A 13,482-nucleotide genomic window follows, 5' to 3' on the forward strand; every position below is an offset into this window, starting at 1 on the left:
ATGGGTGGAGGGAAAGGTGGAGGAGAGGTGAAGGAATGAGCGGAGGGAGAGATGAAAGAACGGGTGGAAGGAGAGGTGAAGGAATGGGTGGAGAGAGAGGTAAAGTAACGGGTGGAGGGAAAGGTGAAGTGAAGTTAAGTCTTCACGAAGGTATAATGGGTGTAGGTGAAGGGAGCTGTAAGTGATTCTTTATATTAAGGGTGAAGGAGAGATGAAGGGAGGGACTAGAGTCACAATGTTGATGGAGGGAGAATAAAAAAAAAAGAGAGGGAAGGAGGGAGGGAGGTAGAGTACACACGTCGTTTTGGTCCGTCTCATGGTGAGCGACAACACATGACGCTCTAGCCCACAGGACTACGCAATCCTACAGAATCCTGTAGGATTGAGAAAACGAAGTGATGGATGGATGGTGGAATTTCATATAGACAAATACCTTGTAATGGAAAAGGGAGAAATCGAAATCCTGTCACATGAAGAACATAGACTGTGTATCTAATGGTTATATTCAAATTTTTTTTTTTTTAAAAGGGTGGAGGGGTAAGCCAGTGGAAGGCCTCGGTCAGATGACCAAAAGCTCCAGCTGCTGGTCATCGTATAGCTAAGACCCGCGTCATGAAACACCTGTCGTGTTTCCTGACAAACCTTACCTAGCCTAATTATGTGATAACATAGCGAAAGTACCAGAGGAACTTGGAGGATCATGTAAACACAATGTGAGAGTCTGTGTGATACATTGGTGAATTATAAAATTGATTTCTTATATATGAAAAGAGAAATGTTTAAAACCTAATTGCAACGTGTACTAGACCAAAATTTGCAGAGTTTGTTATGTCCTTCTCTGAAAGAAAATACTTGAGTAGTTAAACGGTCCAAAGAACTACAAAATGGCTACTAAAGCTAAAAGGAATGAGTCGTGAGGAGAGGCTGCAAACACTAAAGTTACGCCACTGGCTGATAGGAGGAAAAGAAGAGACATGATAACCATATTTATGGTCGTAAAAGGACAGAAAAGAATAGATATACACTTTATAATACCTGTAGCAGAGATAACAAGAAGCCAGAGTTGTAAATTAAGGTAAAAGTGGATCCGAAGAGATCATTTTTTTCCTTGGAACAGAGAGGTTGAGCAATGGAATTTATAAGGGAGGTAGGAAGGACTTTTTAAAATCGGAAATTTCATTTCTTTACGATGGACAAATTATTGAAGACTGGACAAAATGGGAATAAGCCTTCTCTCGTTGCTACAAACAAGTAAAAGAGGAGGGGCCAGGAGCTATGAATCGACCCCTACAACTACAAATAAGTGAGAACACACACACACACACGTACTTAGACTGATAACAACTAACCTCCTGACTAAATGACCTAATGTAGTTCCCTCCTCTCTACTCCCTACAGCTGAGTCAGTGCACCAGCTGAGTTACCTGCTGGTGTGACCCATGGTGAGGTGAGCACAGCTCTGTAGCCCCTGGGTAGCTGCAGACCCACACCTGTCTCCTCCGCCACCACCATCCTGCTCTTCCACGCTGCAACAAACAGAAAATTAATATTTTAGTAATAGCAGTAAATAAGGAGGATAAATTGGTAGAAAAACACACGCAACATAATGTTGCGAGAGATGGTAGTGCAACACACGTAACATAATGTTGAGAGAGATGGCAGTGCAACACACGTAACATAATGTTGCCAGAGATGGTAGAGCAACACACGCAACATAATGTTGCGAGAGATGGTAGAGCAACACACGTAACATAATGTTGCGAGAGATGGTAGAGCAACACACGCAACATAATGTTGCCAGAGATGGTAGAGCAACACACGTAACATAATGTTGAGAGAGATGGCAGTGCAACACACGTAACATAATGTTGCGAGAGATGGTAGAGCAACACACGCAACATAATGTTGCCAGAGATGGTAGAGCAACACACGCAACATAATGTTGAGAGAGATGGCAGTGCAACACACGTAACATAATGTTGCGAGAGATGGTAGAGCAACACACGCAACATAATGTTGCCAGAGATGGTAGAGCAACACAAGCAACATAATGTTGCGAGAGATGGTAGAGCAACACACGCAACATAATGTTGCGAGAGATGGTAGAGCAACACACGCAACATAATGTTGCGAGAGATGGTAGAGCAACACACGCAACATAATGTTGCGAGAGATGGTAGAGCAACACACGCAACATAATGTTGCGAGAGATGGTAGAGCAACACACGCAACATAATGTTGCGAGAGATGGTAGAGCAACACACGCAACATAATGTTGCGAGAGATGGTAGAGCAACACAAGCAACATAATGTTGCGAGAGATGGTAGAGCAACACAAGCAACATAATGTTGCGAGAGATGGTAGAGCAACACACGCAACATAATGTTGCGAGAGATGGTAGAGCAACACACGCAACATAATGTTGCGAGAGATGGTAGAGCAACACAAGCAACATAATGTTGCGAGAGATGGTAGAGCAACACACGCAACATAATGTTGCGAGAGATGATAGAGCAACACAAGCAACCTAATGTTGCGAGAGATGGTAGAGCAACACACGCAACATAATGTTGCGAGAGATGGTAGAGCAACACAAGCAACATAATGTTGCGAGAGATGGTAGAGCAACACACGCAACATAATGTTGAGAGAGATGGTAGAGCAACACACGCAACATAATGTTGCGAGAGATGGTAGAGCAACACACGCAACATAATGTTGCGAGAGATGGTAGAGCAACATACGCAACATAATGTTGCGAGAGATGGTAGAGCAACACACGCAACATAATGTTGCGAGAGATGGTAGAGCAACACACGCAACATAATGTTGCGAGAGATGGTAGAGCAACACACGCAACATAATGTTGCGAGAGATGGTAGAGCAACATACGCAACATAATGTTGCGAGAGATGGTAGAGCAACACACGCAACATAATGTTGCGAGAGATGGTAGAGCAACACACGCAACATAATGTTGCGAGAGATGGTAGAGCAACACACGCAACATAATGTTGCGAGAGATGGTAGAGCAACACAAGCAACATAATGTTGCGAGAGATGGTAGAGCAACACAAGCAACATAATGTTGCGAGAGATGGTAGAGCAACACACGCAACATAATGTTGCGAGAGATGGTAGAGCAACACACGCAACATAATGTTGCGAGAGATGGTAGAGCAACACAAGCAACATAATGTTGCGAGAGATGGTAGAGCAACACACGCAACATAATGTTGAGAGAGATGGTAGAGCAACACACGCAACATAATGTTGCGAGAGATGGTAGAGCAACACACGCAACATAATGTTGCGAGAGATGGTAGAGCAACACACGCAACATAATGTTGCGAGAGATGGTAGAGCAACACAAGCAACATAATGTTGCGAGAGATGGTAGAGCAACACACGCAACATAATGTTGAGAGAGATGGTAGAGCAACACACGCAACATAATGTTGAGAGAGATGGTAGAGCAACACAAGCAACATAATGTTGCGAGAGATGGTAGAGCAACACACGCAACATAATGTTGAGAGAGATGGTAGAGCAACACAAGCAACATAATGTTGCGAGAGATGGTAGAGCAACACAAGCAACATAATGTTGCGAGAGATGGTAGAGCAACACACGCAACATAATGTTGAGAGAGATGGTAGAGCAACACAAGCAACATAATGTTGCGAGAGATGGTAGAGCAACACAAGCAACATAATGTTGCGAGAGATGGTAGAGCAACACACGCAACATAATGTTGCGAGAGATGATAGAGCAACACAAGCAACCTAATGTTGCGAGAGATGGTAGAGCAACACAAGCAACATAATGTTGCGAGAGATGGTAGAGCAACACAAGCAACATAATGTTGCGAGAGATGGTAGAGCAACACACGCAACATAATGTTGAGAGAGATGGTAGAGCAACACACGCAACATAATGTTGCGAGAGATGGTAGAGCAACACACGCAACATAATGTTGCGAGAGATGGTAGAGCAACACACGCAACATAATGTTGAGAGAGATGGTAGAGCAACACACGCAACATAATGTTGCGAGAGATGGTAGAGCAACACACGCAACATAATGTTCCGAGAGATGGTAGAGCAACACACGCAACATAATGTTCCGAGAGATGGTAGAGCAACACACGCAACATAATGTTGCGAGAGATGGTAGAGCAACACACGCGACATAATGTTGCGAGAGATGGTAGAGCAACACACGCAACATAATGTTGCGAGAGATGGTAGAGCAACACACGCAACATAATGTTGCGAGAGATGGTAGAGCAACACACGCAACATAATGTTGCGAGAGATGGTAGAGCAACACACGCAACATAATGTTGCGAGAGATGGTAGAGCAACATACGCAACATAATGTTGCGAGAGATGGTAGAGCAACACACGCAACATAATGTTGCGAGAGATGGTAGAGCAACACACGCAACATAATGTTGCGAGAGATGGTAGAGCAACACACGCAACATAATGTTGCGAGAGATGGTAGAGCAACACAAGCAACATAATGTTGCGAGAGATGGTAGAGCAACACACGCAACATAATGTTGAGAGAGATGGTAGAGCAACACAAGCAACATAATGTTGCGAGAGATGGTAGAGCAACACACGCAACATAATGTTGAGAGAGATGGTAGAGCAACACACGCAACATAATGTTGAGAGAGATGGTAGAGCAACACACGCAACATAATGTTGAGAGAGATGGTAGAGCAACACACGCAACATAATGTTGAGAGAGATGGCAGTGCAACACACGCAACATAATGTTGAGAGAGATGGTAGAGCAACACACGCAACATAATGTTGAGAGAGATGGTAGAGCAACACACGCTAACCAGATGTCCTGCAATAACTTCCCTTCCATTTTGAGAACATTTTTTAAGCAATTTAATATTGTTGAAATTGCACACACACACACACACACACACACACACACACACACACACACACACACACACACACACACACACACACACACACACACACACACACACACACACACATACACACACACACACAGTGTGCAGGTTCGAATCCTTCCGTAAACTGAGAAATAATTTTTTTTAAGAAATACGATAAAGTTCATGGAGCAGGGAGTGAGTGGTTCTAGTAGCGACCAGGGAAGAAGCGGGGCCAGGAGCTGTGACTCGACCCCTGCAAACACAAATAAACGATTTATTACAGGCATTTACTAACAGAGTCAATACAGAAATATCGTCAAAGTATTAAACATTTCTAGTAATATTGGGCGAAACATCGTCATTTGTGGACTATAGTTTCCTTTTAAAGAAAACGGTTTGCTCACACTGGAGTTTTAACAAGACATGGCTGGTTACTGGGGGTTTAAAACCTATCGACTGCACTATGATCATTAACTCTTCTCACCACCAGACAAAAATATTTGTTGAGAAATATATACACTGAGAAATATATACACTGAGAAATATATACACTGAGAAATATATATACTGAGAAATATATACACTGAGAAATATATATACTGAGAAATATATATACTGAGAAATATATACACTGAGAAATATATATGCTGAGAAATATATATACTGAGAAATATATACACTGAGAAATATATATACTGAGAAATATATATACTGAGAAATATATACACTGAGAAATATATACACTGAGAAATATATACACTGAGAAATATATACACTGAGAAATATGTGCACTGAGAAATATATACACTGAGAAATATATACACTGAAAAATATATACACTGAGAAATATATACACTGAGAAATATATACACTGAGAAATATGTACACTGAGAAATATATACACTGAGAAATATATACACTGAAAAATATATACACTGAGAAATATATACACTGAGAAATATATACACTGAGAAATATATACACTGAGAAATATATACACTGAAAAATATATATACTGAGAAATATATACACTGAGAAATATATACACTGAGAAATATATACACTGAGAAATATATACACTGAGAAATATATATACTGAGAAATATATACACTGAGAAATATATACACTGAGAAATATATATACTGAGAAATATATACACTGAGAAATATATACACTGAGAAATATATACACTGAGAAATATACATGCTGAGAAATATATACACTGAGAAATATATACACTGAGAAATATATACACTGAGAAATATATACACTGAGAAATACATACACTGTGAAATACATACACTGAGAAATATGTACTCTGAGAAATATATACACTGAAAAATATATATACTGAGAAATATATACACTGAGAAATACATACACTGAGAAATATGTACACTGAGAAATATATACACTGAAAAATATATATACTGAGAAATATATACACTGAAAAATATATATACTGAGAAATATATACGCTGAGAAATATACACATCAGAGTGCATATATGCTGCAACATTTGGGAATCATTATTACAGAAAAGTTTCGCTCGCCAGTGGCTGACGAAACGTTCCTGTACTATTCTAAAATGTTGCACCAGTGATGGAGGTGGAGATGAAAACGGAGTGGAGGCGGTGGAGGAAGAGGCTGTCATGTTTGCAGACTGGAGGTGGAAGTGGAGGTGCAGGTGGTGTCCTGGGGTGGGAGGTCGGTGGTGGAGTGACGGGAGTAGCAAAGGGGGGGGGGGGGAATGTGGCCTCGTTTGGCCTAATTATCGAGGCGCAAATTAGTCAGGACGCTGACGGAACTTCAAGGTCAGATAAAAAAAATATTGGCCCGTCCAGCCTCATTAAGGTGCGGCGGGGGACCGGGAATTGAAGGTAAGACTTGGTAAATCGTTTCGACGACAGTATTGACTAACGATGTTTGTTTTAACGTGATGTTTTTGTGCCTTTTGCCGAAGAAACGTTTTTTCCTCGGCAGAAGACTTCTTTTTTTCAAGTGAATGAAGAGGCGTATTTTATACTGGAGACAGTGGAATAAGTTGTGAGGAAATTTTAAGGCATTAATTCTCTTAGTCAAGAAGAATTTATTTAAAGGTGTTTAGATCCTTAGTCTTGAAGAGTTGATTAAAAGGTGTGAAGATCCTTAAGCTTGATCTGTCTAAAGCAGAGGTATGATGGTGGAGTCTTATACAGTGGAGGTTAAGGAAAAGGTGCAGTAGTTGGAGACGGCATCACAGGTGGGAGCCACTAGTAGAAGCGGTTAATGTCACTAAAGTAAGTTTAGTGTTTAGTATGAGAGATGCCCAAGACATCCTCTGTACTGGAGTTACTGTGTCAGACAAGTAACATATATTAACTCTGGGCAATATCGACAGTTTGAAGAGGACATATGCAACACCTGAGTGTCTCCTTACCCTGTCTCCAGTATAAAAGTCGTCTCAGTATTCGATTGAAAAGCCTGCTGTGTAGGTGTTAGGTTTCGTCAGTGGAGATAACAAAGTATAACACATGTGTCTTATGTATCAAGTTATTGAGTGTATTGTATACATTAATATGGGATTTCCGTGGCACAGCAATACTGGGGAATTCTGCCACAGAGGATATTTTCTACAACTCTATTGCTAAGCACTGGTATAACTTACTGTTATGACCTACTTCCACAAGTGGTGATTAGGGTTATGTTATATTAGTCAGCAAATGGGTCTATGAAGGATTAGGCGAATCATAGAACTGATGAGGGGAAAAGGTGAGTGGTGCACTTAGGAGTCTGTGGAGACAAAGAACTTTGTCCTTGGTGAGAATGGTATAGCACTGCGTTCCTTGTTCTAAGGTTCGTAGGTTCGAGTCTCCTTCAGCCAGAGATCAGTGTTTGTGTATATTTCGCCTGCTCTTGCGAATTCCTTGCATTGTTAAAATTCTCTAGTAAGGCTGATGCATACAGGGGATGAGATGAAAAGCTGTAAGCCTTCTCCCTGAAAGCTGGCTGCCTTGGATCAACGTGTAGCGCTAGCTACACGCCAAGGTATTGTCCAGTGTGGGTAGATTGGTATAGCACTTCGTACATTGTTCTAAGGTTCGTAGGTTCGAATCTCCTTCAGCCAGAGATCAGTGTTTATATATATATATATATATATATATATATATATATATATATATATATATATATATATATATATATATACACACACACACACACACACACACACACACACACACACACACACTCATACTTTTAAGCTGCAGATTCATACACTATTTTGATAATACGAGAAAGAAATGCTTCTAACATCAGCATTAAAAAACAGCGCAATTTAATTTTGTGTAAAAGCAGCAGTTGACAGTTTTAAGCTACAACAACAGTCTACTGGAATGGTTTACATACTAGCAAAAATACTCGTATATTATTCATATTTCCACAGACTTCAAATTTGCTTTGATGCCAACGCTCTGGATGTCAGAGATATATTTGAGATGTACCAGCTGCCTCACTGGGTAAACAACAGTGAAAAAATAACAGTGGGAATACGGTCACTAGTAGCAGAGGATTCTTTAACCACAACGTTTCGCCCTTGCCCGATTCTGACCCTATGAAGCTTGTTTGTCTTATAAGACTGTGTCGTTCCTCATTTCGCCCAGGGCGTAACGTTGTAATGTAAGTATCCTCTGGTACCAGTATCGTCACAGCTTCCTCGCTAGTACATCTACATACGAGGACACTAGAAGACATGGTACTCAGTTCTTCACCCTCACAGACCTGTACACAAACTACGTATAATCAAACTACGCAAACAAGAATCAGATAAGAATGTATGTGAATACTGCAAACGGTCTACTGGCCCATGCTGGGCAGGTTCTCCTCACACTCACCCATTCCCATTCATATGTTTGTCTGCTGAAAATTTTGCTGAATGAACGTCAGTATTCTCTAAAATCTAAACCGATAATATACGGAAATATTTAACCGAGTGTTTGGAGGAACTTGTAAATGGAATATGCGGAAATAAAATTTATGATCGAAATGTTTTAAAAATTTTGAGGAGATTTTTGTCTCTGTGGTTAATATTAGTGTTCCTTGAAGCTCGTCTTCCCAGATCAATGGTTTATTTCAGTGTTCCTTGAAGCTTGTCTTCCCAGATCAATGGTTTATTTCAGTGTTCCTTGAAGCTTGTCTTCTCAGATCAATGGTTTATTTCAGTGTTCCTTGAAGCTTGTCTTCCCAGATCAATGGTTTATTTCAGTGTTCCTTGAAGCTCGTCTTCCCAGATCAATGGTTTATTTCAGTGTTCCTTGAAGCTCGTCTTCCCAGATCAATGGTTTATTTCAGTGTTCCTTGAAGCTCGTCTTCCCAGATCAATGGTTTATTTCAGTGTTCCTTGAAGCTCGTCTTCCCAGATCAATGGTTTATTTCAGTGTTCCTTGAAGCTCGTCTTCCCAGATCAATGGTTTATTTCAGTGTTCCTTGAAGCTTGTCATACCAGATCAATGGTTTATGTCAGTGTTCCTTGAAGCTTGTCATACCAGATCAATGGTTTATGTCAGAGTTCCTTGAAGCTCGTCTTCCCAGATCAATGGTTTATTTCAGTGTTCCTTGAAGCTCGTCTTCCCAGATCAATGGTTTATTTCAGAGTTCCTTGAAGCTTGTCTTCCCAGATCAATGGTTTATGTCAGAGTTCCTTGAAGCTTGTCATACCAGATCAATGGTTTATGTCAGAGTTCCTTGAAGCTTGTCTTCCCAGATCAATGGTTTATGTCAGTGTTCCTTGAAGCTCGTCTTCCCAGATCAATGGTTTATGTCAGTGTTCCTTGAAGCTCGTCTTCCCAGATCAATGGTTTATGTCAGAGTTCCTTGAAGCTTGTCATACCAGATCAATGGTTTATGTCAGAGTTCCTTGAAGCTTGTCATACCAGATCAATGGTTTATGTCAGTGTTCCTTGAAGCTTGTCTTCCCAGATCAATGGTTTATGTCAGTGTTCCTTGAAGCTCGTCTTCCCAGATCAATGGTTTATGTCAGTGTTCCTTGAAGCTTGTCTTCCCAGATCAATGGTTTATTTCAGTGTTCCTTGAAGCTCGTCTTCCCAGATCAATGGTTTATGTCAGAGTTCCTTGAAGCTTGTCATACCAGATCAATGGTTTATGTCAGAGTTCCTTGAAGCTTGTCTTCCCAGATCAATGGTTTATGTCAGAGTTCCTTGAAGCTTGTCATACCAGATCAATGGTTTATGTCAGTGTTCCTTGAAGCTTGTCATACCAGATCAATGGTTTATGTCAGTGTTCCTTGAAGCTTGTCTTCCCAGATCAATGGTTTATGTCAGAGTTCCTTGAAGCTTGTCATACCAGATCAATGGTTTATGTCAGTGTTCCTTGAAGCTCGTCTTCCCAGATCAATGGTTTATGTCAGTGTTCCTTGAAGCTTGTCATACCAGATCAATGGTTTATGTCAGAGTTCCTTGAAGCTTGTCTTCCCAGATCAATGGTTTATGTCAGAGTTCCTTGAAGCTTGTCATACCAGATCAATGGTTTATTTCAGAGTTCCTTGAAGCTTGTCATACCAGATCAATGGTTTATGTCAGTGTTCCTTGAAGCTTGTCTTCCCAGATCAATGGTTTATGTCAGAGTTCCTTGAAGCTTGTCATACCAGATCAATGGTTTATGTCAGTGTTCCTTGAAGCTCGTCTTCCCAGATCAATGGTTTATGTCAGTGTTCCTTGAAGCTCGTCTTCCCAGATCAATGGTTTATGTCAGTGTTCCTTGAAGCTTGTCATACCAGATCAATGGTTTATGTCAGAGTTCCTTGAAGCTCGTCTTCCCAGATCAATGGTTTATGTCAGTGTTCCTTGAAGCTTGTCATACAAGATCAATGGTTTATGTCAGTGTTCCTTGAAGCTTGTCATACCAGATCAATGGTTTATGTCAGTGTTCCTTGAAGCTTGTCATACCAGATCAATGGTTTATGTCAGAGTTCCTTGAAGCTTGTCATACCAGATCAATGGTTTATGTCAGTGTTCCTTGAAGCTCGTCTTCCCAGATCAATGGTTTATGTCAGAGTTCCTTGAAGCTTGTCATACCAGATCAATGGTTTATGTCAGAGTTCCTTGAAGCTTGTCATACCAGATCAATGGTTTATGTCAGTGTTCCTTGAAGCTTGTCATACCAGATCAATGGTTTATGTCAGAGTTCCTTGAAGCTTGTCATACCAGATCAATGGTTTATGTCAGTGTTCCTTGAAGCTTGTCATACCAGATCAATGGTTTATGTCAGAGTTCCTTGAAGCTTGTCATACCAGATCAATGGTTTATGTCAGTGTTCCTTGAAGCTTGTCTTCCCAGATCAATGGTTTATGTCAGAGTTCCTTGAAGCTTGTCATACCAGATCAATGGTTTATGTCAGAGTTCCTTGAAGCTTGTCATACCAGATCAATGGTTTATGTCAGTGTTCCTTGAAGCTTGTCATACCAGATCAATGGTTTATGTCAGAGTTCCTTGAAACTTGTCAAACCAGATCAATGGTTTATGTCAGTGTTCCTTGAAGCTTGTCTTCCCAGATCAATGGTTTATGTCAGTGTTCCTTGAAGCTTGTCATACCAGATCAATGGTTTATGTCAGAGTTCCTTGAAGCTTGTCATACCAGATCAATGGTTTATGTCAGAGTTCCTTGAAGCTTGTCATACCAGATCAATGGTTTATGTCAGTGTTCCTTGAAGCTTGTCATACCAGATCAATGGTTTATGTCAGAGTTCCTTGAAGCTTGTCATACCAGATCAATGGTTTATGTCAGTGTTCCTTGAAGCTTGTCTTCCCAGATCAATGGTTTATGTCAGAGTTCCTTGAAGCTTGTCATACCAGATCAATGGTCTATGTCAGAGTTCCTTGAAGCTTGTCATACCAGATCAATGGTTTATGTCAGTGTTCCTTGAAGCTTGTCATACCAGATCAATGGTTTATGTCAGAGTTCCTTGAAGCTTGTCAAACCAGATCAATGGTTTATGTCAGTGTTCCTTGAAGCTTGTCTTCCCAGATCAATGGTTTATGTCAGTGTTCCTTGAAGCTTGTCATACCAGATCAATGGTTTATGTCAGAGTTCCTTGAAGCTTGTCATACCAGATCAATGGTTTATGTCAGTGTTCCTTGAAGCTTGTCTTCCCAGATCAATGGTTTATGTCAGTGTTCCTTGAAACTCGTCTTCCCAGATCAATGGTTTATGTCAGAGTTCCTTGAAGCTTGTCATACCAGATCAATGGTTTATGTCAGTGTTCCTTGAAGCTTGTCATACCAGATCAATGGTTTATGTCAGAGTTCCTTGAAGCTTGTCATACCAGATCAATGGTTTATGTCAGTGTTCCTTGAAGCTTGTCTTCCCAGATCAATGGTTTATTTCAGAGTTCCTTGAAGCTTGTCATACCAGATCAATGGTTTATTTCAGAGTTCCTTGAAGCTTGTCATCCCAGATCAATGGTTTATGTCAGTGTTCCTTGAAGCTTGTCATACCAGATCAATGGTTTATGTCAGTGTTCCTTGAAGCTTGTCATACCAGATCAATGGTTTATTTCAGAGTTCCTTGAAGCTTGTTATACCAGATCAATGGTTTATTTCAGAGTTCCTTGAAGCTTGTCATACCAGATCAATGGTTTATTTCAGAGTTCCTTGAAGCTTGTTATACCAGATCAATGGTTTATTTCAGAGTTCCTTGAAGCTTGTCATACCAGATCAATGGTTTATTTCAGAGTTCCTTGAAGCTTGTTATACCAGATAAATGGTTTATTTCAGAGTTCCTTGAAGCTTGTCATACCAGATCAATGGTTTATTTCAGAGTTCCTTGAAGCTTGTCTTCCCAGATCAATGGTTTATGTCAGTGTTCCTTGAAGCTTGTCTTCCCAGATCAATGGTTTATTTCAGAGTTCCTTGAAGCTTGTCTTCCCAGATCAATGGTTTATTTCAGAGTTCCTTGAAGCTTGTCATACCAGATCAATGGTTTATTTCAGAGTTCCTTGAAGCTTGTCTTCCCAGATCAATGGTTTATTTCAGAGTTCCTTGAAGCTTGTCTTCCCAGATCAATGGTTTATTTCAGAGTTCCTTGAAGCTTGTCATACCAGATCAATGGTTTATTTCAGAGTTCCTTGAAGCTTGTCTTCCCAGATCAATGGTTTATTTCAGAGTTCCTTGAAGCTTGTCATACCAGATAAATGGTTTATTTCAGAGTTCCTTGAAGCTTGTCTTCTCAGATCAATGGTTTATTTCAGAGTTCCTTGAAGCTTGTCTTCTCAGATCAATGGTTTATTTCAGAGTTCCTTGAAGCTTGTCTTCCCAGATCAATGGTTTATGTCAGAGTTCCTTGAAGCTTGTCTTCTCAGATCAATGGTTTATTTCAGAGTTCCTTGAAGCTTGTCTTCCCAGATCAATGGTTTATTTCAGAGTTCCTTGAAGCTTGTCATACCAGATAAATGGTTTATTTCAGAGTTCCTTGAAGCTTGTCTTCTCAGATCAATGGTTTATTTCAGAGTTCCTTGAAGCTTGTCTTCTCAGATCAATGGTTTATTTCAGAGTTCCTTGAAG

At 40.4% G+C, this 13,482-nt stretch overlaps 1 protein-coding gene across 1 annotated transcript in view; it reads right to left on the reverse strand.

Annotated features, from left to right (window-relative positions):
- The window catches only part of LOC128703340 (uncharacterized), a 352,588-nt gene that overhangs the window by 133,549 nt on the left and 205,557 nt on the right, over nt 1-13,482 (reverse strand). The window contains exon 11 of the mRNA XM_070085304.1: nt 1,425-1,526. Within this exon, the coding sequence (XP_069941405.1) occupies nt 1,425-1,526 (102 nt within the window). The remainder of the gene's footprint in view (nt 1-1,424; nt 1,527-13,482) is intronic.

The sequence above is a fragment of the Cherax quadricarinatus genome, chromosome 15 (assembly GCF_038502225.1).
Source record: "Cherax quadricarinatus isolate ZL_2023a chromosome 15, ASM3850222v1, whole genome shotgun sequence".
Classification (NCBI taxonomy): Eukaryota; Metazoa; Arthropoda; class Malacostraca; order Decapoda; family Parastacidae; genus Cherax; species Cherax quadricarinatus.